We start from the raw sequence: 26,912 nt of genomic DNA on the forward strand, positions 1-26,912 counted from the left end.
GGCAGGGGAAAGTAATAACAAGAAAGCTTAAACTAGAATTAGTAACCTGACAATTAGTGGAAAAAGGAAAATGAATGCCACTGTAAATAAAACTATGCTACAAAACCTGTGCAGAGTACCAGGTGCACTCACACATCTTTTTATTCTAGTAACTCACAATGTTACACAATACTTGAGATATACAGTTTCAACAGTCTCCAGAACATATTAAATCTATTACCCTTTCTTTAAAACAAGTACAGTTTTCACTGCATACAAGTTTGTTTTTTTTTACTTTGAATACATTTTTTAAAGAATAACCTTGCTTACATAGCTCTAAAACATAATTTCTGTAATATCTTGCATTCTTCCAGCTTGACTTACCTACCTCACTGAGAAGCTGTGAGGATTATTGGACTGTGCTTTGAAGTGACAAGTAGTCATTACTGCAACTCAGTATTTTGGCACCAGAAATCCCTTACATTCCTCACATCCACATCTCTTCCACATGATCTAATAATCACCTTTCTTCCCTTTCCTGCTCTCTGAGCACTCTGGCTGCTGCAGGACCCCATGAGAGCTCCCAGACCTCGTTTCCACAGCTCCACCACAACATTTGCAGGATCCTCCCGGGTATGACAGAGCAGCATTGCAGCCTTTGCAGCCCGTCACTGATGAATGGCAGGCACACACAGCTGAGCTCAGAAAGCACCAGCTCTCCCAAGCACATGGCATACAAAATTCAACATGGTTAACAGTCTGTCACACAAAACCTCAGCCTTCTCCCTACCACCCAAAAAAGGATTTACCATTACCTACACGAAGATGATTGCCTTCCAAATCAGTGGGAGAAAAGGCAGAGTTCAGAGATACACTTGGGCATGATCCTGTAGCACACTGACATTTTATCACAGTAGTATGGCACTTCACCAAAATATCACAAAGTTGAGCAAAATTGTGATCAGTATGTCATTCTCCTGGTTCACAAGAATTTGCTGAACTCCTTAAAACAGGCCCTTGAGAGGGGCATTGTAAAGCACTGCACAAGTATACCATACGAGGGTCCTCAAAATCTTACATGAACTTCAGTAGACAACTTGATCTGACTTTAAAAGTGTGACCTCAAAAGGAGTGTTTATTTTCTACTACTTCTCAAACACTTAAAAGGAAACAAGGTTATCCAAATACTCATAACTGAAGAAATTTGCCCATTTCTTCACCTGCTTTTAGAATAGCTACCTAATTTCAAAGCAACTGTAAAGGGAGAGAACCTGATTTTATTCTGGATACAGAGTTACAAACTCTCAAGGGATCTGAAGCAAAAATAAAACTCAGAGTAATGCCTGCTCTGTCTTCAGGGAATAACATGCAACAATACACCCACTTCTTCAGTAATAGGCTACTAAATTACTTCTACATGGAAAATGCTTCATCACAAGTCTGGTTCATATTACACACTACTACTATAGACTTGTACCATTTCATGGAGGACAGAACCTCAGCATTCTCTACTAACCTGAATTCCTGAGCCAGGCCAAATGCACATACATAACAAATGTGTCTGCTCAGCAACATGTAGTGCAAGGAGCAACAATTAAGCACACTGAGACTAGAAGCATGTGATTTGTCTCACGAACTCCAGACGGAGCTGTGAATCCACAGAAGTAAAGAACGTGTTTACAAGGGGGCAAAGAGGAAAGTGGGGAAAGCAGTCTCCTCTTTGTGTTAAGTATTTTCCCTTAACCTATCCCAGTCCTCCTCCCAGAAAGGGAGCCTCTCCTGTCACTTTCTGAATGGCCTTTTGATTTTGTCCTCAGTCTAAAAAATGTATCTTCAAGTGCTGCCTGCACAAAACCTTCCCCAGGGTAAACAGCAATAAATAACTGGGGTGACTATAGAGTCTCAGCACATCCACGTGTGGGGACAGCCAACAACCCAAAAATAGTACATAGTCCCAGAGTACCAGTCTCAACTCCAGCTTAGTAGCCAAGAAAACCTTAAACACAGATTTTAACATTTACTCCTTCACTCCAGCTACATCCTTTCAGCTACCAGTTGCCAAAAGTTTTTTTAGAGATCTTCTGCTTTTTCCTCAGCTTTATTATCAGTACAGACTGATGACATATAGCACAGGGAAGTCCCATGTCTGCAGCTTAGATATTAAGATAGAACAAAAACTCAACTCAGAATTTCACTTCAGTGAATGGCTTTGCTGTTTGTCTTATTTACATGCAGAACATGCAAAAATCTTACATATTTAATAGAAATTGAAAATATTCTATAGGTATTTTGCCATCAGAAGCACAAAATGTATCTCAAGAAAATCTAAATGGCAACATGTCTAATTTAGGTTTCAGACACAGCAATACAATCTTACTTCTCTGAAACAATGGGCAAGGTACAGCACAGCCTCTCATTTTCTAAACCAGAAGAATAAAATGGTGACTTAAAAAAAAAAAAAGTAGGGTCATTTGCCACACTATGGAAAAATGTGAAAATGACAATTATCCAATTCATTGCAGACAGACTCAAGGCCACCACTCTAGCATCAGTGCTGTGATTTACAACATATTTGTGTATTATTGTGAACTGGTCCTTTTCACTCCCTACAATGTCATCAACAGTTAAGTAATTAGCAGTCAAAACAGTTGGCATCTCATTACATCAGGTTAATTGTACCAAGAAAGTTGCACCTGAGCAAGACAAAGTAAACTAATCCTAAGAGTAGGTATATGATGGCCACTAGGGTTTGGGACCCTAGTGGCCATCATATAACTTTTTTGGGTTTTTGTTTGTTTTTTAATTAAACTACTTAAAAAGCCAGCCACAGCTGTATTTCCCAAAGTATAGTACCTTGAGCCTCCACAATTAGAAAGGGTTATCCAGGGAACCATTATAAAAATCACACAAACCAAAGGTGATATTTCAAAATTGTATGGTATAACTTAGGTGCCTGAACAAATTCAACATTTACTTTCTCTTCTTTTCACTTAAGAACGCTTTCATCTCTCAAATTTGCATCCACACACTACAACAACTTAAAAAGAAAAAAAACACTATAAAGAGATACAGTGAAAACAAAAATAAATTCAATCGATCCACTATTTTGTCACTGGATATAGCACAGCAAGATCTTTATTTCCTGCAGTTTGAGGGAAGGGTGTGCCTGCATGGATACTTTCCATTGTGACCAGCAGTTATGGGATGCAGTAGCCAAAGAACTGTAGCCCTCCCTTCACCACAGAATTGCAGCTACTGACAGAGGCAGGAGCAGAGCCAGATGGAGGAGCAGGAGGCTGCTTCACAGCTTTCAATTAGGGACTACAGACAAAACCCCTCTGCTCTTCCAGGTGCTATTCAAGCCACAACCACACAAGACAAAACCAGAAAATGATGCTTTATGATCTTTCTTAAAAACTGACATAGAAATGAAAACCCATGACAGCTTCTGGAAGAAAAGGGAAGGAAAGGTTGTGGTTTGGTTTTACACCAGCAGGGAGCAGTGCTTAACAAAAACAGTAAGATGCTGTTTAGCTTCCCAATGTATCTCCTCGATAAATAAATGATTCTCAACATGGTTACAACACACTTAAAGACAGAGTTGGGTATGTTTCTTACATGCAACCTAGTACCTGAGTACTAGGTTAAGAATTCCTGGGGGGTGTGCTAAAGGCTCACTCTGCCTGTACTGCCTTGCTGTGAAATCTATGCACAGTATAAAGGGAGAGGTTCCTTAGGTTAGCAACAGAGTTGATTTACAAACATCAATACAATGGAAGCAAACTGAACATTTTGAAACAGTCTCTTATTCAACAAAAAGGACAAAAGTATACTTAATTAGTTTAACACAGCAGAATTTCAGTAATTCAAGGAGATTGGGGAACATTGTCACATGTGGGGGACGGGAGAAAAAAAGGAAATTAGGAACTAGCAAAACATGAGCATAATATTACACTAATGAATATCATTCACTTACTTTAGACTGTAATTTTTGCACCATGTTTAAGAATCTACATATGTGATATTCTATTAAACAAATAATGATCTTATTTATATGAAAATCCACCAATACCCTTATCTAGTTTTGGTACTTCCTGGCAAGACTGCCTTGTTTGCTTTTTTTTTCCAGATAAGAGCATTTAGTTAAATGACATTCTACGGTATATAACAGCTCACATGGAAGAAAAAATGATCACTCACCACATTGTAGTAACTTTTGTTAATTGCAGATGTATCAAAGCCTTTAGGTGGACTCTTCAATGTACCTGATTTGGGGGAGACTGGTTTTTCTGAAATTAAAGATATTTTGGGGTCAATGGGGTGCAATTTCACAGCTCAACACTAGAGGTCAAACAAACTGCTTTAAAATATTTATCAAGATACAGTGAAAAGGGTGTTTCACTGAGAAACATTCATAAGTGTACTTGAAATTACTGGCAAAGAATCAGTATGTTCACAATGAATGAAACTCTAGCTCATTGAAGGCAAGCAGAAAAACTGCCATTCTTTTTCCTGGAACCAGAAAGGCAGTTAATAAAATTTGCACTTCCAAATGTATTTTTTAAAAACAAGATGTTGTTATAAACTGCAATTAAAAAAAAAAAGGCAAAAAGAAAAAATCAGTAACAGCCATTTCCAAACCATATACACACTTTCAGACAATAGCAGTATTAAGTTTCAATATTGATTTAATGAACTCTGTGAAAGCAAGTGACCAATCACAAGCTGAACACTCCAGAAGTGAAACATTACACTCAGTCTCAAAATAAGATTCAAAACACTGTACTAGTGAAGTGACTTACCTTATGCCCAGAAAAATCATCTTTTAAAACAAATTATCTTTTAAAACAAATTATCTTTTAAAACAAATTATCTTTTGCTATTAATGAAGGATAAAATAAAAATATTTTTGCACTTCAGAACAGGGTTCTTCATAAAAATAAATCCTTCCTATAACCCATAGGGAATCTATCCCTCAGTAGTGCATACTCTTCCTAGAAGGACAACATAAATCTGCAAATTAGATCAAAACAACAGTCCTGAGAGTTACCCAAGTGCTGGCCCAGATCAGAGAGACAGAGAAAACACACTCCCCTAAAGCCTTCCCTCCCACCACTGCCACTCCTCTAAGTCAATTACAGAGGAACAAACATGAGGTGAGAGAAAATCTAAAGCAACATGCTGCAGAAACAGCAACTAAGATTTGCAGCATCTCTTCTTGATCTCTCACACTTGACTGTGCACTCAACCAACTGAAAATGCTTGTGAGACTCTGTTTATCAGGACATTTTGGTTTGTCTATTTCTGTATGTTTCTTAAATAATCAGGCTTCTCTAATATGCAAATGTCAAATAAGCATTTGAGTAATTCGCCTCCAAGCTATAAAACAGCAAATTGTCAACTGAACTGCTCCAAACAAAACCACAGAAGCATCACCAAATCATACCTACTGAAGGCTCTACCTTTATTTTAAAAGCAAGCTCCTGTTTCAAACACATTTTAATAAAGATATATGAATAATTTAAGTCTAGTTTACCTGATACCTCAGGCTAAGAATAAATTATGCAAGTCTCAAACACCTCTCCAGGAGAAGCCCAGTCAGCCAAGCCAAGGACCAGCTATGGAAAATTCCCATGGACAGCAGAGCTGACCAGGGAAGCAGCATCATAAGCAGAACACTCCCTGTGGTACCTCTCCTGAGCAATTTAGGGCTTCTTCAGGCTCCCAGCTGCAGCTCATGGATGATGCCAGCTTAAGCAAGCTGATTCCAGGTGCAGATCACCCTTTCATCTCCAGTACCAGGACAGCCTGGCAGCCCAGAGGCTTTAGCTAACAGCCCACAAAGAGCAGCTCAGTCCCCATAAGCACACAAATGCAAGTATCTTTAAGGGGATTTGCTCTGTATTGCAGTGGAACTCCCCTCAAAGAAGCTAATCTAAAAATAAAATAAAGTCTTAAAACTGCCAAACATGTGCAAAGGAAAAAAAAAAAAAAAAACAACACATTCTCCTTACCACATTCAGGGATGACAGTAAAACCCTTTTGGTTAATATCCCCTGCCTAGCCAGGCCACATCAGATCTAAGCTGACACACAGCACAAAAACTGTTAGAGCCAGCAGTTCTCCAGCTGGGAACACTGGTGCTCTCAGCCACCAGCCCTGCAATGCATATGTGCTCTGCTATACAGCCAAGTAATTCCAAATGACAGGACTCCCCCCACCCCCTCAGAACCAAGCTGGAAACTCAAGCAGATTTGCCATCAAACACTCAGTGTGAAAGGACCTAAAATCACCTCATATGTATGGTTACTCATTTATGTATTCATCTATAATGCTTCTCTATATGGGACAATTAAAACTCTTTTCTTTGTACTGAATGATGAAAATGATGTCATTCCCACAAACTTGGTAATTTGCTTTTACACTCTGTGGAAGCTCTTGAACTTACCCTACAATTTATAGTGACTTTCACGTTCACTAAATACCTCAAGGTTTATTATCAAGTGCCAAAAAACATGAAAGTAGAAACCAGAGTTATTTAAGGATAAAAGTAAATACTTGTCACAGAATTTATCATAATACAGATGTCTTGAAAGGAGGAACAAGAGTTATTTAAGGATAAAGGTAAATACTTGTCATTGAATTTATTATAATACAGATGGCTGATCATTGTTAAGCTGGCTGATCATGGAATTCTGGTTCTTTGTTATTTAAAGGGTGCAAAAATACCTCTCCACTTAAGCTGCTGAAGAAAGTGGGAGGTTTTTTTGCTGAAACATAGAGTCATTTATATTGCCAGCTGTTCAGCTGATTCAGTTATCCATCAGAGGCACTCACATGTCCAAATTCAGATTTAAAGACAGGACAGAAAAAAAGAATCACACATTCATATAATTTTGCCTGAACAGTTATAATCAACATTTAGTTTTTAAAATGTAAAGGCCATTTCTATTGCAGAAACACAGAATCAGACACAGCAAATTAGTCCATCTGTCTATCATGTCTGGTATTCTGCCTCCAAGCAGTGCCTTGCTTCATAATGAGGAATAAGAAACAGTCTTGCTGCAATTAGCTTATTGCACAATGCATTACAGAGAAGAAAATCCTCATCTTGAACATAAGAAATCACTTTCTTTGTTTATGCTAAGTTAAGTGTCGTTTATTATCCTTGGTAATAGAACATTAGAGTATTTTGCAAACAGAGCATATTTCATTAAACATTTCAAGGAGGAACCACCCCTATTCAGCACACTACATCTTTATGAAGGCCATGGGTTTTTGAAACATCAGCAAAAGCCTGGCACCTTGCCCACTCCACAGAGGCTCTATTTCTCAAAACTCTGGAAGGGAGTGACCTGAGCCAGACACCAGCTTTTCCCACACAGATTTTTGCATCTCCCTACTTTTCTGCAGGCACAATGTGCATCCCTTACATTAACACTGAAAGCACAGTGAAAATGGCTCAGCATATGATCAAATCCAAAGCTGGCAGGCATCTGCTCAAGTATAGGAAGAGATGGTATCCTGCTGGTGACTGAAACCAAGAGCTAAGTTCCCACTGTCCATCTCTCTTGTGATCAAAGCATCACATTCAAATGCCCTCAGCCACACTTGATAATGCATTGTCTAGTGGCAAACCAGATGGACTTCACTGAACAGATCATCCATGGGTGAGAGAATGAGGGTAGCACAGGCTTTTAACATTACTTTTCCAGGAAATAATTATCCTCAGTGGAACCAACTGCTTTTATAACCTTCCCCTAAGTGGTATAAGATGCCACAAACTCCCTAAAATGAAGTTATTTTATTCTTTACAAATGTCTATTGGCTGTAAAAAGGAAATTTACCCAATCCTTCCCAATACTCTGTTTCTTTCTATTTTAACTTATATGCCTTCACATTACCTGACATTCCCACATTCTCTCTCTTCTGTCATGTCTTCAGTTTATGCCATATTCATTTTCATGCAACACTCTACTTTGTGCTACTCCAGAGAGAATTTATTCCCTTCAGAACGTACTTTACTAAAGCACTTTGACCCTACTGCTACAGAACACCCCTGAGTGTTTCTGCGATTCCTGTGCCATGGGGCGTGATCTAGATAAAAAGATCCAGTTTGGGATATTTCATCTCACATTAGGGGAGGAAAGGTGTGTCAACAAGAACACCAAAAGCTGTGTGGTCCCTATCAGCGAAGTGCTACAAGCAAGCTCCTTCTTCCTAGACTAATCAGTTCAAGTCCAGCATCAGGAGGGCAGACCTAAACCCATTCCCAGTTCTCAAGAGGGCTCCGGCACTGCTGCAGAGCTCCACTCTGCAATACAGACAACACCAACACTTCTGCCCCAACAGCATTCACTGGTGCCAACCTCTATGTTATTGATGTCTGTAGAGTTACACTTGACAAGAGAATACAATACTCCTCTGAATGTACATGGTTGGGGAGAGAAAAACCAACATTCTTCATGGGGTTTTAGCTATTTTTCCCTTTGCTTTTTTTTTTCTCCCAAGCCAAAAGTGTAATTTCTCCTTCCCTCACACACCACAGGATGGAAGCAGCTGGCACTCTACTCCTCCACTGTATTCTGACCTTTTCCCCACACTGATTTTGTTTTTTTAACATCCAACTAAAAGAAACACTATCACTGTAATTTGCACTGTGCCTGATACCAATAACTGTCAAGAAAGCGTAACAGAGGCTAGAGCAGTAATGATACATTAATTTCTGCAAAGAATTAGAATAAACTTTGTGACATATCAAATGTAGTTTGTCCAAAGCTGTATTCCCTTCTGAGTAATCTCATGCCATTTAAAGGGATTATGCTTGGACACAACTCAGTAATGGACCATGTGTTTTGTTGGGTTTTTTAAATCTGATTAATATCTGACAGTAGCTAAGCAAGTGCATCCCATTCTGGCTAACCACCCTTCTTTTCATTGCAAGGGAGCCCTCAAAACTAGGTCTCCAAATCTCTAAGTACCATGTGAGACAGAAGCAGCACTCTAAGAGACAAGGCTCCACCTACACCTTCACCTCTTCCTGTTCCATTTTACGTAAGCAAAAACAACCTCAATAAGGCCACACTGTCAAATATCTTAAGAAGTTTACACATTATTTTCTACCCTCTGTCACATGTAATAGTAGAGCAGGATAAAACCAAAATCCTTTCATTTCAAAGTACTTCCTGACTAGAGATCAAAGAACATTTAAAAACATAAGATGTTAGAGGGTTTGAAAATGGAAAACACAGGGAGGAGGGAGAGAGAAATGAACCTTTTTTTCTCAAGTTCACAGTGAAGGCATGTACCTGAATAGAAAACAGTTTTGGCTTTTTTTACATATTTGATCATAACTATCACAACTTTAAACAAATCCTCTTTTTCTCCATAGGTCAGGGAGGAGGACAGAATAAATGCACACTCAAAAGCAAAACAAAAACAGTTTTCTATCTCAACCACATTTATTTTCCCCCAACATAGTCATTGTCTAACCTAAGAAAATGAAATGCTGGGCTTTGTTCAACAATCTCAGTATGTGTCCTACAACCATTTGTAGCTCACCTCATTAGCATTGTGTGCTAACTCTAATCACCCAGGCACAGCTAAACAAACAAGTTACAGCCATGGCACAACCACTGTGAGATACCTTATCATGTGATAGTCTCTGCTGGTGTCATTTATGTAATGCAGCTTATTTTTCTTCTAAACACTTGAAGAAATCAATGTGGGTAAAGGCAGTTCCATTGCCACACATCTCTTTCTTCCCTTCCTTGAATATATAACTTCAGAGCCACTGTAAAAGCTAAGATTACATATCTACAGGTTTTTTACACTAGAGGATTTTAATTTAGAACAAAAATCCATTTATCTAAACATCTACTGCCTATGAAGTTTGTGAGAATTAAAACATAAACACACATGCATAAAAAACTTCACTAATTTCTTCTTTTACTCAATTTGCAGAAGTCAGGTTATATCAGACTGAGGGGATTTAATTTAGTGAAACCCAGGAACTTATTTAGTCATGTCCTGGGAGCTCTCCATAGAATGCATCATCCTATACAGAATTTCTAAGTATTTGCAGTATTTTCAGCTACATTTCAGAGAAGAAAGAAGCCTAGAGTTATACTACCAATGCCAGACCATTTTACAGAGTATGTTGAAAACAAATGAGATGTCCAGGATGAACATTTTTTTCAGAGAGACCTTAATCAAGAGCATGTATTTCAAAAACCCTATCTGGATCTTTTTTAAAAATCAATCACTGATAGAAAACACTGATAGTAACACTGATAGAAAACACATTTTGAATTTGAGCTAGCACGGCTGCAAGTTCTAACCACTTTTAAAATACGTAAGGCAAAAGAGTACTTCTGTATTTCAACCTCATGCTTGAGGCATAAAGGCACTTAAAATACTTCTGAATTGGGGAAATCCTGAAGTGAGGTGTCTATAGAGTTACTAGGAAATAAAGAAAAGTGGCCAGTGTAAGATTATCAACTCAAGAAATGCCAACTCTCCTAATGAAGACAAACTAAGAAGAGCAGGGACACAGGAAGGCAAGAGAAATTACATTTAACTTAGATGAAGCTTCTCATGAACACCTACCTATTCAAACAACTTCAGAGCTTTGTAACAAACAGCATTACATCCTTGTTTCCACAAGGACAGCAGAACAAAAAAAGTCCAGCAGCAGGACCGTGACAATGCATTTGGATACAGAAGGGAGGAGAATTCCAGAAAAGCCCTCTCTCTAGGATCTTCAACAATATCCATAAAGCAAAACTTAGTTGAGAATAAAAATGCTCATAACACATTTTATGGAAACAAGCAATAAAAGAAAAAGTGCAGCAAAATTACAACAATGGACTTGAAGTAAGAAGAAATCAGTAAACTTAAAAGTATGGATTAAAAAAGAAGTCCCACTAGTAACAACATAAGCAGAATAGGCTCTCGAGAATGATAATTCCTTTAAAAGTTAGTGGCATGTCAAAAAAAAAACCAGAAAAAGTGGATGCAAAGTGAAATGGAGCAAATATCACAAATATATACACTGACCACAATCACACAAAAAGAAGCAAAAGTAAGCAGGAGAAGTCAGGTCACCATTTAAAATACAACTAACATGGTCATGAGGGTAGTAGGAAGAAAACATTTCCCAGCATGCATACATACATGAAGGGGTAAAGCTAATCTGCATCTCCACAGTTACTAACACACTAAGAAGCTCCTGGTATGTCATGCTTCCTTCCACCACCCCCCATCCTCCTCATAAAAAAAATCAACTCCAGACAACTCAAACGTATACCTACAAGTGCATTAAAGCAGGTTAAAATTACTATTTTGATAAATTACACAGTACCTCTTGTGCTGAACTGATAGTAAGAGAACTAGCTATATCCATATCTGAAACCAGAGAGGACAAGTGAAGTTCCATAAAGTACTGGAAAGAGCCAACCACGGTAATTTTAAAATGGAGGAGGAAAACAGAGAAAGCTAGTGAGCTACAGCTCAGTCATTTCAACTTTGTAATACTCAATGAACTAAGCTTCCTGAGCAGAGAAAAGCTTGGGCACAAATAGAAGAAACTTCCATAGAAGAAATTTAACGTATGAGACAGCAGTCCAAGAATGCAAGAAGTCTTGCAGAAGCCACAAGGGATAAACTTTTGTGGCAGAGAGAATACACCTATGAAGTGGAAGGAAAAAGATTTGGGAGAATTTTCTTCTGAGGGCAAGAAGTGAAAGTAAAAACCATGCCAGCCCCAAGGATCACACAGGGCTGCAAGGAGTCACAAGCATCAGACTGCACTTGGCATTACAGCTTGTCCCTTCCTACTTACTTCACCCAAGTGCAGCATTCTTAAAACAAGAACCACTTAATTCTGGTTACTGGCAACTTCTGGTTCTTGCATGTTCACTGTTAAAGCATTTCTATTCTAGAGCTTAATTGCCTACCTAGGTTCCAGGAGTTGGAAGAGGTCAAAACTGATGAAATTCAAACAAAATCTCTGCAGCAATGATTTAAATTAATAACAATGAGACAAGAGGGTCATCATGGCTGATGCAAAAACACTACAAACCAAAAACAGGCTTCAAGAATTGCTTCTCAGCATAAGTTGCATCTGAGGGATCTCTAAAGAACTTTAAAGCCAAGTCTTACATTGTGACTATGTCTGGGAGAAGCTGGTTGAAAAGGACAATGAAGCTGCAGATCTAAGACTAGCATTTTGCAGCAACAGACTGGAGATATTAAATCAAGGAAGAAAACCAGAGGATGCAACCAAAGGAGAAAATGTAAGTTTTAAAATGGACTTTTGCTCCCAGAACCTCACTGCAATCAGGCATCTGAATAGCTGCCTCATAATGGGGGGGGGGGGGGGGGGGGGCAGAAAAAAAAAGCCATGCCAAAGACTCCAAGACTTTAGCACAGCCCCAGAAGATGAGTGTTTTCACTGGAACTGTAACAAAGGAAACAGTGGTAAAGCCTCCCAGAGACCCTGGGTAATTTTATCCTACCAGGCTTATCCCTAATCTCTGAAAATAAGCCAAGACATGGGGTAAAAAAAGGAAATAAAGGAGACAGAGAAATTATGTCACCCACAGCAATATCCTAGTGGATTAAAAAGGAATGTTACTTCTGATATTCAGATGACATTTACAGAAGGTACTTTGATTGTATAAAGTTCAAAATAAAACTTCAGTGGAAAGATGAAGCCTGTATGAAGAAAAGCTAAAGGCACATGAACAAGAAAGAAAAAGAAAAATCACAAATACATTAGCTTTCAAAAGAAGATTTTGATAGAATTGGGTTTCCCTCCTGCAGTTGTTTACTTCTAAGTAATGGGATGCGCTGAGTAAATTTTTGTTAGGTTTGGAGGTCTTTCTTGTTCATTTTTTTGGTTTTTTGTAGGAAATCTCTCACTGTTTAAACCAAAAGCACCAATTCAAAGTCTGTCAGCATCTGAGTCAAAATCCCATATTCTAGGAATTTAGACCAAGGAAGTGAGAGCAGCCCAAACATGACAGACAAGCAAACAGAAAGGGGACTTTTCTGCACACTTACTGCTGATTCAGAAGCCACTCTATACAGTGAGCTGGAGTGGGGAAGTGCAAGTTCCCAAGCATTAATCATTGCTGTGAATGACCTTCAGTAAATAAAAATCAAGCTTAAACAAAAAGCATTAGAAGTTTTAATGAATCAACCAACCATCAACCTCTACCCAAAGCAAGAATTTCTGCAAATATGCTCTCCCCTTCAAAACTCACCATTTGATTTAATTTCTCGTACGTAGTTACTTGGAAACCATCCTGTTTTTCCATTCAAAGTTCCTTCCCACCAGCCTCCTTCTTCCACTCTTGTTACATGAATAATATCACCTTTTGAAAAAGAAAGTTCATCTTCATTTGTCTGTTGAAAATTAAATTTGGCTCTCACCACCAACTGATGGTTGCCGTTATCTGTCATGTCCTAGGAAGAGAAAACAAAGAATAAAATGATCATTAGAGACTTAAACAATATTTCCATGTGCAAAACAGAAATGTCTATAAAACGGAAGTAGCCTTTGCTCCACACATAACAGTCCCCACACATTTTTACTCAAAAGCCTTTATAAGGTGCAATTTAGCATTTCCAGTATTTCTGTAATTTTTAATCTACAGATTTTTATCAGTCATGGGAGTATCTATTTTACTTATTACAACCCCTCCAAATCAGAAAGGGTTAACAGCTAAAATGAGAGTAATTATTGCTCTCACAAAGAAAAAAGCAAACATATACATTTTTCTATAACTAGCATAAATTGAAACTGCCTTGGACAACTACAAAGAAACAAAGGCTTACATTAGAGAGCATTTTCCTAAAATTCTCTCTGCTGCAAGGAGGGAGAAGCTGAGTTGGGTTTAATTTAATTTTAGATATATCAAGATTTTGCAGCACAAAACCTTTTCCTTTTCTTTTTTCCTGTAACAGATCAGGTTAGTGGATTCCACAGCTGAAGGTACAAGTCTCCACAGCCTGCCAAAGAAGGAGTGTTCTTTCACAAAACCTATGAAAGAGTTACACAACTTACCTTGACTAAGTACTCCCAAATAATTTTTCTGAAGGCTAGCAAAGCTGGAAGCCTGCAGCAGTCAGACTTGCAGCTGTCCATATACACTATGTATGTGTGTATGCTCATCCCCTACCATGGGTGCAAAGGCAGATTATCACTCTGTCCTAACATCTCAATGTTCTTTGAAGTAACTAATTAGTCTTTCAGATTAATGATTTTGAAATTTAGCATTTTGTCCTTGGATGTCAATTTTGGGTATCTGCACCATTCAAGCATTTCATGAGAGTTTGGGCAAACCTTTATGCTGAAAAAGTGCGATACTTGGACAACTTTAAAAACATTGCACTGGAACTGAGAGAACTACAAATCATGTTTGCCTCTATGATAACCAAGAATCAATACCTGTACAGCTAAAAACACAGCTTAGTGAGAAAATGACTGTGTAAGCAGTCCTAGTCAGCTATCCAGGTACAAGAATTTCCCCTACATGTTGCCTATATAGCTGAGGTAATGAAAAGACTGCATGTTGCCACTAGGATCTTACATGTCAGCTTAATTCATAACCCCAGCAATCATGTTATTGTATCACAACTCAAGATGACTTTCATCAGAGTTAGCAGCTGAGAAACTACAGGAAAATGAGGGCAAACACAGCTTTGAAAATGTGCAGAAAGTCCCAAGACAGTGCAAGTCCCAGTGTTTGACAATTAGATTGGCACATTTTCAAGTGCCTCTGCCTTAGTCCTCTGCTGGTACATTATGTGCTTTCATTCTCTCTGCTCAACAAGAGAGAATGTTTTGGTTTAGTAAATGGTAAAAAGCCACTAAATAAGCAGAAACACGGCACAGTGAGGTCAACTACAAATCCTACGCTCTGCCAGGATGGCTTTCCAGCAGAGGAAATGAGTTCAAACTTGGTGGGAACAGTTCCAAACAGATTATCTACACCAACAAAACCAAACTAGGAATTTCCTGGGTTTGGCCACTAGTTTTTTTTCCCTCCTTCTTGCACCTCTCTCCTCTAACTTTGCACAGAGCAACTCAGATCACCCAAGTGATAGAAACACTGAAAACTCTGATCACTTCAGTGATCCAGCTAACAGCCAGTCCCACCAACTGCTACATCTGCAAACTGAGTGGGCTGTGAACAGCAGAACAGGAGCTTGAATTAGTGGCCTTGGGCAAAAACTTCCACAGGCTCTGCTAGCTGATAAAATACATTACACACCTAATAAAGCTACAGATAAAGCAGCTTTCATTAGGGACCTGAACCCTCCTTGCAAACCTTCAGTGACTAAAAGTACATTTTATCACAATTTCCATGAGGTATGCAATCCTGAATTCAGCTGGACTATAAAACAAAGGCCCACACAACTCAGTTACCCAAAGGCAAGTTAAAGGATCAACCTTGAAATATAACAGAAAACAGGAACAACTACCACTACTGCCAAAACTAGAAGTATCACCTTCACAGAGGTTTGAAAAACATTCAATCATCACTTCTAAACTCTGAGAGAAAATGAGATTTTTGCCTTTGGAAAATCAAGTCCTTACACTGAGAAGAAAAACACAAATCCACGAAGATACTGTCTATGCAGACAACATGGAGCACTAAAGGAGGAAAAAATAGTTTGAAGTTCACAAAAAGCTGCATGTATTTTGAAACATCATATAAAAAGCTGCAAAACAAACTCACAGGCTAAAAATACAGAACTGAAAGAGAAGAAACAGTTACTTTGCTACACTATAATTTACTTTAAAAACTCATTAAAAAAGAAATGGGGAAAAGAAAGAGGAAAAAAAAATACCACACCACAGCATATTACATTCACACAGAACTTACCAAACTCCGATACTGTCCCTGAAAGAGTTTTGAAGTTCTACTGTGTGAAGACTGGGATCCCAAAGAATCAAAGGATTTTATCCGATGAGATGAGGGACGTGCACATACAGAGTCACTGCCCAGCCCTATGTCTGTAGGAGGGTGGGGAAAAAAATTAAATATTAGAATTTTAACAATCTGCATCTAGAACTTCTGCTTATCTCTGTAAAATTCACATGCTTAAAGCAGATTTGATGTATCTGCAGTTACTCAGTAATTCAAGATTCAAAAAATGATAGCAATAAATAACCTAAAATCCTGAGACATCAACAATTTCTTCCCCACACAGACAAGAAAACAACTTGGCCTGTTTAGAGAGAGAAGGGTTAGGGTTGTATTTCTCTATTCCTACTCACTACCAGTCTATTTAAAGGTAATTAGCCAGCATCATTTTAGCTAGTAGCCAAGAATTTTAACTGCATAAAACTTGCTTGAAGTGAAGCCAGCCACATCTGTTTCTTAGCTCTTCCCACAGCCCCCCATCTCCTTCTCAATTAAAACATTCCTTCCACCGTCTTTTTTCCTACATTCCTTTGCCTCATCCCATTTTTTTTTTTTTTTTTTTGCCAACTAAGCTATGTTTTCTTCTTTGGAGGGAGGACTAGGAATAGAAAAAAGGAAAATGCTGCGTCTCAAGTAAACAACACCCTCCCAAAACATTTCCCCTCTTCCATTTGTCTCCCCTCTGAGAAGCACACCCATGTGATAAGTTCACCTAAAAGGGTTGTGTGCCATCAGGGGCTGCTGGGGTCCCTTGTGGGCTGGGAGGCACTGAGGGAGCAGCAGAACAGGGCTCATCACACCATCCTAGCCAGGAGTGGGGCAGCTGGGGGCACCAGGGCAGCCCCAGCCCTGGACACTGGGCTAACACATCCCTGGGATGAGATGCTGCTGGCCAAAAAGGGGGGCACAGCCAGCCAGGGGCTGCACCAAAAGCAGCTCCCAAGAGCCAGGTTCAGGGCTGGCTGCAGCCTCCTTCCTTGATGCCACCACTCCAGAGACTGATACTTCAGTGGAGTGAAAACCCACACAAGTCCTTCATCTGCAATCATGCCCCTTCCTCACATTCCTCATATTGTAGGAAGGCCTATCTCTGAAGAATCTGTGTATGCCTGAAATTCTTGCAGATCCACATGGGAATCTGAAATCCATCTTCCAATAGCAGAGCAGAGAGATACAGTCTAAAATGCCTGCTACACAATTACCCAGTTAATGAAAATTGTTTAGAAGATCAAGAAGGTTTATGCTTGCTCCTAGGAACACCACGGCTTGTGTGTGGTTTTGATTTTTGGTTTCCATACCACCACCCCATGCCCCCACCGTGAAAGGGATCAGCCCAGGTCCCTTCTAACCAGCTGCAGTTGTGGCTCTTTGACATAGGCCTTAATCCACAGACATCTGGACAAAAGAGCCACACTTTTTCTTCACTTTTACAGCAAAGGCAGCAATGGCCAGTTACAGCAGATTTAAAGATGTACTGCACCGCTTTGCATTTGCACTTACACTTGAGATGAGAGGCAGTATCTCCAACTGGTGTAAACAGCCTCAAAGAAGTCAAGGGTATTACTCCAAACCTATTCATTAAAACTAAGATTTGGTTGCAAAATTTAATTTTAAGGGATGCTTTCTAATGAAAGGAAAAAAATAACCCACCAAACCACAAACTCTCCCATGAAACAGATGAGAGATTATAAATGTGACAAGATACTTATCTCATTAGTATTAAATCAAGCAACATTATGCATCACTGACTTTTCTATCACCTTTTCTTCCTTGCACAAAAACTGACACATATTTGATTTTAGACTCAATTTTGGACTGTCTCTCATACTCTGACCTGATGACCAGTACTGAAACTTGCTGCTGATGGTGGAACAGGAGGAAACCAAAAGGGCCAATGTCAACATTTCCTGACTGTCCCAGGGTCCAGCTGGCATAATTTAGCACAGCCTCACCCTACAATGATAGATGGACACCTCTCACCTGTCTGTTAGTTCTACAGCTCTCTCCCTTCCCACCAAAGAACTTAAGGTGAGTGGTTCATGACTTCTAGCTGCTAAATGAATGAAATATGTGACTTAGGGGATCAAAGACATTGGATATCCTTTTGTTATTGGCAAGAAAGGATAGCACTGGGAAGTGTAGGCTGGGGAGGGCAAAAATCTTGCCAAGCTGTTCAAATAGGAGAATGACAGAACGGAGCAAAATTCAACTTTAGTAGTTCAAACTTGGGAGGGAAAAAAAGAAAAGCAACCTAAAAAACAGGCCTTTCTGAAAAATACAATTTTTCTAAATTGCTTTCCAGCTTAAAGGCTTAGCCTTAGCTCTACCACAAAGCTTCCTTCTGCAGAAGACATGACTAGAGGACCCAGAGCCACTGCAAATTTTTAAAAGCATGAACTTCAACAAAAGCTTGTTTAAAATGCTGCATATGTTCACTTTATCATGGGTACAACACAGATATAAATATACACTGATGCAAGTGAAAGTAGCAGTAAGCCAGCACAAGACAGAACAGTCTACTTACCTGCAGTCACCTTATTTAAAGCCACAAGAGAGCTAAGAACTTTGCTGAAATTCTGTCCCTGATACAGGTCATTTGCATCAAAAGTCTGAAAAAGAACCAAAAACCAAGTAGTTAAGTAGTTAACAAACAAGCCTTTAAGCTTGTACATACAAACCACAACTGTAGAAGCTATTGCATGATGAAAGTATTGAAAGTATCAGTCTTTTGGTGGTTGTTATGAACCAGTAAAACAGGGGGGGGGGTTTTTCTCCTTAAAAAAATTTTAACCCCCAACAAACTATGACACTTTTAAATGGAAAGATAATATAGCAACAGCTGCATTTGTATAAAAATTGAAGAACTGACAAAGTAAATATATCGAGTATCATTTAAGTTACAAGAATGCTGAATAAAACAAGTATCAGAAGAAGTTTTCCTAAGATATTTTGGCCAAAAAAGTTACTATGTACTATTACTCTTGGCATACTCTTCTTTTTCTGTGGCAGTGCACAGGCATTGTACCTGATTTTTCATAATGTACTTTGAAAATAATTACTACAACCTACGTGCTATCTCTTTACAAGACACAGAGGAAAACAGCATTCCTGAACATTAATGAATTTTAAAAGAATTAAATTGCTGGACAGGTTAGATCAAGGATGAGGTTTGGGAAGAGGACAGATGAAAGGAGAGTTCAAATATTTTTTAACTGCAGTAAGGCAATCCAAACCTTGAATTATCTTGCAGAAAACACTCCAGCAACTTTCAAGCACTGGGTGATGACATGAAACATCTGGATTTTTTTGGGGAAAAGAGGACATTTTTTCAAAAAAGGCAAAAACCCCACAAACCCATATTTGCCTGAGGTAATGGAAACACTCATCCAAAGTCTCATGAAAATAGCTCTTGCAATAGATTCTGCATAGGTTGAAAGAACTCACAGTACTCCTTTGTACAAGACTAGAAAGCTGACAATAAAAGACAGCTGCTGCAGTTCTTCCAACTGATTTAGGAAACAAAGATATTTAGTTTTCTGCAATGAAGCAGTTTTTATCTAAAAAGTCAACAAAAACCAGTTCACTTTTCTGACAACAGACCCATCCCACAGACACTATCAGAAAGTCCTTACCCAGAAAACAGCCTTCACAGACAGGAGAGGAAAAACTCATAATCCCAGGGGAGAAGCGAGAAAGGAACAAAGAAAGGCCAGTTTAACCCAAGAGAAGCAAAAGTGTTAACAAAAGCTATGAAAGTAACCACAGAAGGGGCTGCCAGACCAGTTCTGACTGGTGATGCAGTATCACAGAAAAGGTAGAACAGATTTAGGAAACATTTAATGACTGTGTTAGTCAGTTAAAAAAGAAAAAAAAATACAAAATGACACAAAACTCCCAATGCATCCACATTATTTGAGGTATCTACCATGCTCATTTCTCCCCCCTCAGACTGAGGATCATCTCTGGTCCCAGAAAGCAGCAGTTCTAGCTGGGCTGTACAGGTGCCAACATCCCTCAAGCTTGAGTAGCACTTACACAGCTCAGAAAAGCAATGCCACACAACACACACAGCATCAAGCAGTCAGAGCCACACAACAGTATACTCTGAGCAGTTATTGCTCACATAAATAAAGTCAAATAACTACTTCAACAAGTTTCACTGGACTACAGATAATTTTAAAATACTTCTCTTAGTTATTTGAAGCTGTAAGGAGTAAGGAGAGGCACCAGGGAATTGCCTAGATGTGAATTTTGTAAGGCTTTTCCTCAAACACAAGGAATAGTAAAAGACTATGTACACAAAAAAGACATTAAGGAGAAAAAATAATCTGGTTTAACAAACAGACATGATAGGTTTTATTAATAGCATAATTTATAAAGTCAGGCTGGAGATCAGCTTAACCACTGCTCAATTTGGGGAAAAAAATTAAGCTGCTATGGAACAAGAAAGTATTAAGAGTGTGAAATTTCCATCATTGCTACACACTTATTGTAGTAGTTTTTAAACAAACTTGAAGTGTGAACAGAATCACAAAAGCCTAGCCCTGATCCTAAAAAAATTGAATACACAAGACAGGTGCTCATGCAGAAACCAGAACTGGATCAGAAAGGGACAACAAGGGAGAAAGAGAATGACTAAGAAAGGGAACATTTCAAAAAAGGTTACAAATTATAGCTTAAACTCACAAAACCTTAAAACAACCCATTTTAATCTCACCTTCATTCTGGATTCTGATAGAGCCAAGAGCTCTCCACAGTCAGGCTAACTTGAGAACAAAAGGTTGAGAGGAAGCCCCGTTTCCTGCTACACTCAGACTATAGGGGGTACCAAGAACAATTTGATTGGATCATCCCAACACGTAGAGTGCCATAAAAAACCTGTATCCAGGACATGCATCCAGCCTGCTCACAGGAAGCAGCACAATGGGAGGATGCAAGAAACATTTGCTTCCTTGTGATTTTACATGAAGCAGTTCTGACAGGAAGCCACCCTCAGCAGATCATGGCCAGTACGTTCAGCAGCAGCCTACAATAAAGGGGGAGGAGGACATGACACCCTCCAGAGGGGTCTTCTCCTAACACAGCAAATGTTCAAGAAATAACTAACCTAGAGAGGTAAAAGGAGAGGGAAATAACATAAGTGTTCTAAAATTTTAAGGCTAATTCTTGATTATAAACCCCTTATCTCAAAAAAAAAAAAAACACTAAAAAAAAACCAAACCAAAACCCAAGGAAATACACAGCCCATAACAAAACAAAACTAAAAAACCCACCAAAACCCACAAAAAAACCCCAAAATAATCCAAAAGACCCCACCAAAATAAAACGCCAAACAAAAAAAAAAAAAAAAAAAAAAGGGAAAAAACCCTGCTAACCACTTACACCCTTCTCCCATCTTAGTGGAGGTTTGCTCATTTCACAATATATCTGAAAATTTTGACAGAGCAAGAAAATCAAGTAGCCAGAGAAAACAATCTACTCCAGGTTTTCAAGGGAAGTCTGATTTGCATGTGGCCTGTAATCTTTATTCTGGTAATTATGGACAAATCAGCTGTAGAACTGACTCTTACAATTTATCTTGATGTTAAGAAGAATAACTTCTCATTCAGTGACACTGGATAGCAAACTCCCCTCCATCATTCAGCATTCCCAATTCTTCAATTGCAAAATCAAAGCTGGATTTTGAGATCCAAATATCAAGCCAAATTATTTTTATAACACAATATATTACCAAATAATTAGGTCTGCATAAATTACTTCTATAATACTGGCATAACCCACTTTTCTAATCACAGCAGAAGCACAACATGAATTCAAAGCTGCACATCCCTACAGCTCTGTAAACCTAAAACTACAAACACTTAGAAAGGTATTGCTTTGCAAATATTAAGATTTGTCTTTTGAATAGTATGAAACAGCTATATATAGACATTAAACAAAGGTTTATGGAAAAAAATATTTCCAATATGTCCTCAACTTCCAGGCAAACAAAATTTATAACTCTGTAGACTCTACTGTGACAAAATTCACCCTCTTGTTCATTCAATCCTTACTTTCCACCAAGAGTCAGATTAAACATTAGAAGGAATACCAAAATAAAACCATCATAAATCAGATCAGATGAGGACCAAGCTAAGCCAAATCTTTTGAACAAAGTATTTAACTACACCTTTGTTATTAAATACCACAGAACTGCCCACATGCACATAAGCATTAAGATGAGAGGAGGAGAATGGGGTGATGCTCAGAGCGATGGTGTTTGCCTTCCCAAGTCACCACTAGGAGTGAGGCAGCCTGGCTTTCCTGGAGCTGGCTGAACATCCATCTGCCTGCTCATGGGAAGGAATGGATTCACTCCTTGCTCTGCTTTGCTGGCATACACAGCTTCAGCTGTACCCATGACACTGCCTTCACCTCACCTGGGGAGTTTCCTCTCACCTGTACCCTTCTGCATCTCTGCCCCACGCCACCAGGGCAGAGTGAGAGTGTGGCTGCACCACAACACCCCCCAGTGGATACCATGCTCTGAAGGCAGAGCAGATCAGGCCAGCAGTGACCTACAAACAGCACTATCAATAACACCCTAGAGCACTCTGGCACTTTTGGTCACTGACTGGCAGGGCCTGCTACTTGCCTACCCCCACCCACAGATCCTGGCTTCCCTTTCCACACACCACACTAATTCCAAACACACAAGCCTGGCTTCCCACAACTATACAAGCATTTTCTGCCCCCAGATTCCAACTGGCTCCATACTTTATTGATAACAATTCTATGACCTCTTCCAGGTCATTAATGAAATGTTACATAATGTGGTTAAGTGGCAACAGCAGCAAAACCCCTACAGCAAGATATACACGGGATGGTCATTCTCCATTTGGAATTTTAATGAAGTTTATTAATAAAGTCAGATTTCAAACTCTTCATCACAGCCATTTTCACTTTTCCATCACTGACATTTCTTCAACACCAAACAAAATGCCTTAGAGATTCATTCCATTCACATACTGGCTGTTCAACTACCACATTTACCCTCTGATTTTAAACAAGATTAAACTCTGCATGGATATACTTGAACTCCATAACATTAAAAATTACCTGAATGTATTATTAGGATCATTCTAAGTCATCTAAACCACTAACCCCCAGTGGATGGAGACTTCTGTTCAATGTTTCTGTCTAATAGCAATAAGGAAATAAAACTAACATAACAATGCTTATCCCTCATGTCCCTGCAACAACCAGTACCTACTGAAAGAAAAAAACACTACAAGAGAGCTTGATGAAAGAAAAAGGAAATGAGAAAATAAAGTTGAAAATATATCTGAGAGCAGACTACAGCAAGCAGTAAGCCTGCAGCAAGATCCTTTTCTTCAAATCAGTCAGTTTTAAGGCCTCATGTAACCTTCATACTATTTTATTTCCCCCTTCTAGACCTTAAAGTCAGAATCCAGTTAGGAGGCAGTATTTTTAAAATAAAAGGTACTTCACCTGATTAAGCAATGTCGATAACTGGAGACAGAAAAAAAAAAATTGGGGGTGGTTCAGCCAAGCTTTCTTCTGACACACACTTTCTTCAAATATGTCTTCTACAAACCTTAACTTGCTTGTATCCTTTAACCAGCAGAGCATCAGTAAAGTTGCATCTAACAGTCATAGCAAGAAAAGTTCATATTCTGGTTAAGAGTAAAATAGAGTAAAATAGAAAGGTTTTTCTTTGCTAAACTACTGTCTTGAATATACCCAGGTACAGTATTCCCAGCGAGCATTAACACTTAAATCATCTGACAAAAACAGGTGACAGCTTTCTTTACAGTCCTGCATCACCAGCTGCAGCAGCTGAGGAGCAGCCCAGGCATGTGGCAGCACAGACAGGGCAGCTGCTGCTCACCTCCCCAGCCAGCCCCAAAAGAAGCCCTGGGCTGTGTGTACTAAAGCAGCAGGACACTTTCCAGCTCAGTTTTGCAGCCTCAGGTCCCCAAAAGCTGAGGAAAGAGAACATTGGCTCGCTCAGCCGGAGGAAATGAGAGGAAATGAGCAGAGTGGCCTGACAAAGCGCAGTGTGACACCACAACGTGTCACTGCACCTGCTCCTGCTGCACTCACTGCAGTGCTCTTGGCCATGGCAGCATGAATAAAGAAGTGGTAGAGAAAAAAAGCAAGTCATGTTAAGAAACAGGTAATTGCAAAAAGCACTGGGAATCCCAACACCTTTCTTTGTTGGGCCACAATCCTTGGAGCAGCTGAAAAGAGGATGCCACGGAGGCCATCCACAGTTCACCTTCCAGTGATGACATCTAATAAACCCAAGCTGAATAAAAGATCCTGTAGGTAAGCCCAGAAGCAAATGACAGATTTGTTCATTTATTCTCACATTAGGTCAGCGCTAAGCAGTGCTGCAGCTATTATGCAGCAGCTGCTGCTCGAGCTGTGCATTATCATCTGAAAGCTGCAGCAGTAAAAGGAGAGATAAGAAAAGCAGGGAACTATGACAACTGAGAGGAAAGGAAGGGGTGAGGGGAGAAGAGATGATTACAAATGTTCTGGAAATCTCTATGAAGCATACTGTTGCCCAAATGTAGCACTGTATAGCACAAAAGAAAGCTAACAAAAAAATAAGTTCTCTTTCAAAAATTAAGAGTAAGCTAAAAGGAAAGGTTGGAAAATAACTGGAAGAACAGACCTGCAGTACATGATTTCTCTGCCATTTGGTAACATTTCACAAGAGAAACATCAGTGGTAAAGAATAAATAAAACTTAAGAGATGGTCTGGAATAAGTTTTGCTGCTCATACAAACCTGTTCCTCAAAAGTAAAAACCTAACTCTATTAAAACACCACATCAACTAGAAAGCTTTAATTCCTGCAGCTAGTAATGCTTTAATTCCTGCAACTAGTAATGCTTTTAAGACATATCCACAAAAACAAGCAAAACCAGCTGTAAAAATGTATGTGGAAGTTTGTAGTGTCTGTGTGCACATCTGTGTGTGCATGCATCCAGATACACACTTAAAACACAAATCCAAAGAGGACAAAGGTTAAAAAACCTGGTTTAGAATTCTAAAGCTTTCCAGCTCCAAGAATTTTTGCCCAAACCCAGACACATCAAAGCACTAAGGATTCTACAGAGCATTAATTTCAAATACTAAACAACATTTTACCTAAGAAAGTGCTTCGAAGTCAACTTCTCACATACACAACCTATTTTTCATCAACACAAGCAAAAATATCATTTCTAAAAAAGAAACACAAAGAAATGCTGTTTCTTTTTGGAGATGAACTGTACACTTGCTTAAGCTTTCAAAATCTTTTTTTAGAATGTAACACTGCAAGTTAGTATCCTCAAATGAATTCTTTTGTAAGATGTCATAGAATTTTGTATTTTTGAGCATAAACACCAACTACTTTGCTAGTAGTAGCAAAACAAGATGTAATTTAAAAAGCATAAATAGAAAGCTTAGCACTGCCTACACTTCTGTAAGTAAGAAAACATAAGAACAAGCCTATTCCAAATTTCTACCTGCACAGCAAAACAAAAACTACATTTATTACAATCTTCATCCTAAAACACTTTCAAATTGCTTTGTAGGTTTTGGTTTATAGATGATATCACAAAGTGATAATCTCAGCTGACAGATAAAGACATTCAGTAGCACACAGTATTAATACACAATTGAGTAACACGGCTTAAGGAAGCTCACACTTCTAGAACTACAGGCAAAAATAAAAGTTCTTGGAATTAAATTACCAAAGAAAATTTGATCGGGACACTGAAGCTGAGACATCTCAGTTCTTGCCAATGTAACAGGTTACACCTACATGCTTGGCTGAAACAGCAATTGCATAAGCACCTTCTAGTGCCAATGAAGAGAGGCACCTCAACAGGAAAATTGGCCAGAAACATACCCTGAGAAATTCAGGTTATTCAGCCAGCAAAACCCATCTCTTACTGGTATTCACAGACAACCATGTACGCTAGTCTCCTAAAATAAATCAGGAAACACAGATGTGGAAATGCAGGCCAAAATGCAAAGGGAATACTGTGTCCCAGTAAGAAGACACACAGCATTGAGGAAAAAAAAAAACCAAGTATACATTTGGAAATACAGACAGCTCTGCTATCAAGCAGAGTAAGCAGTCAGTGATAAAAATGGTGAAACTTAATTTTCACTAGTAACTGCACAAGGCAGACACTGCCAGTACATCTTATAAACATAAGATATTAAATAGATATTTTCTTGAGAAAATAACATGAGCAAGGTAAAGGATTTTCCCAAATGAAATAGACTGTAGAGAAGGAAAGCAGCTTCTAGGTCTTACTACTCTTCCTCCAACCCTATCCATCACAAAGAACAAAGCTAACAGCTACTCCAGGACTCTGATGCTGATTCTGAGAGCAGACACATCTATTTCATGAAACCAGTGCCTTCTTGTATGAATAGTCCATTAAAGATCAATGTCACATAAGAAAGCCTATGAAGTCAGGTTTTAGGGCTGCCTGCAAGCCAGATGCTGGTACTCTATTTCAGTACATTTGTCAATAATTTGAAATTGCAAAAAACCAGAAAATCTGGCAGATTTTGGTCTTCCAAGTCCATGTGATGTCTGTAACACTATAAACTGATCACCTTCCCAAGACTACAATCCCTCTTAGACATGAACAACTGCAAGTAAGGGGAGTAGCTGATCCCTTGAGTGGCTGCACTGCTTTTTAAATCATAGTATTAGGTTATGATTTTGGGAAGCTACTCCTCGATTCCACAGCTCCTGCAACTTCAGACTCTGTTGGGCAATCATCCTGTCACCACCCTCATTCAACATTATCCTGCCCTGTAGTACTAGTGCTAGCTCACAGATCAGTGTCCCACCTTCTCCTCCATAATACATGAATGTCCAACTTTCAAGTAAAGTTACTGCAACAGAATCTGTAAACTGTTCCCATTTGAGAGAAGAAACATACCTTATGGCATCATCATTTTTATACATCTGCGATTTC

At 39.0% G+C, this 26,912-nt stretch overlaps 1 protein-coding gene across 4 annotated transcripts in view; it reads right to left on the reverse strand.

Annotated features, from left to right (window-relative positions):
- ARHGEF7 (Rho guanine nucleotide exchange factor 7) overlaps positions 1-26,912 on the reverse strand; it is a 116,505-nt gene that overhangs the window by 51,765 nt on the left and 37,828 nt on the right. For 3 of the 4 annotated variants that reach the window (XM_066545312.1, XM_066545311.1, XM_066545313.1), the window contains exons 3-6: positions 18,442-18,526; positions 15,876-16,006; positions 13,248-13,449; positions 4,180-4,268 (exon numbers count right to left, since the gene is read on the reverse strand). In XM_066545312.1, the coding sequence (XP_066401409.1) occupies positions 4,180-4,268; positions 13,248-13,449; positions 15,876-16,006; positions 18,442-18,526 (507 nt within the window). Of the gene's footprint in view, positions 1-503; positions 555-4,179; positions 4,269-13,247; positions 13,450-15,875; positions 16,007-18,441; positions 18,527-26,912 lie in introns of those variants that run through there. The other variant, XM_066545314.1, reaches the window with a different exon arrangement.

The sequence above is a fragment of the Molothrus aeneus genome, chromosome 2, assembly GCF_037042795.1.
Source record: "Molothrus aeneus isolate 106 chromosome 2, BPBGC_Maene_1.0, whole genome shotgun sequence".
Lineage (NCBI taxonomy): Eukaryota > Metazoa > Chordata > Aves > Passeriformes > Icteridae > Molothrus > Molothrus aeneus.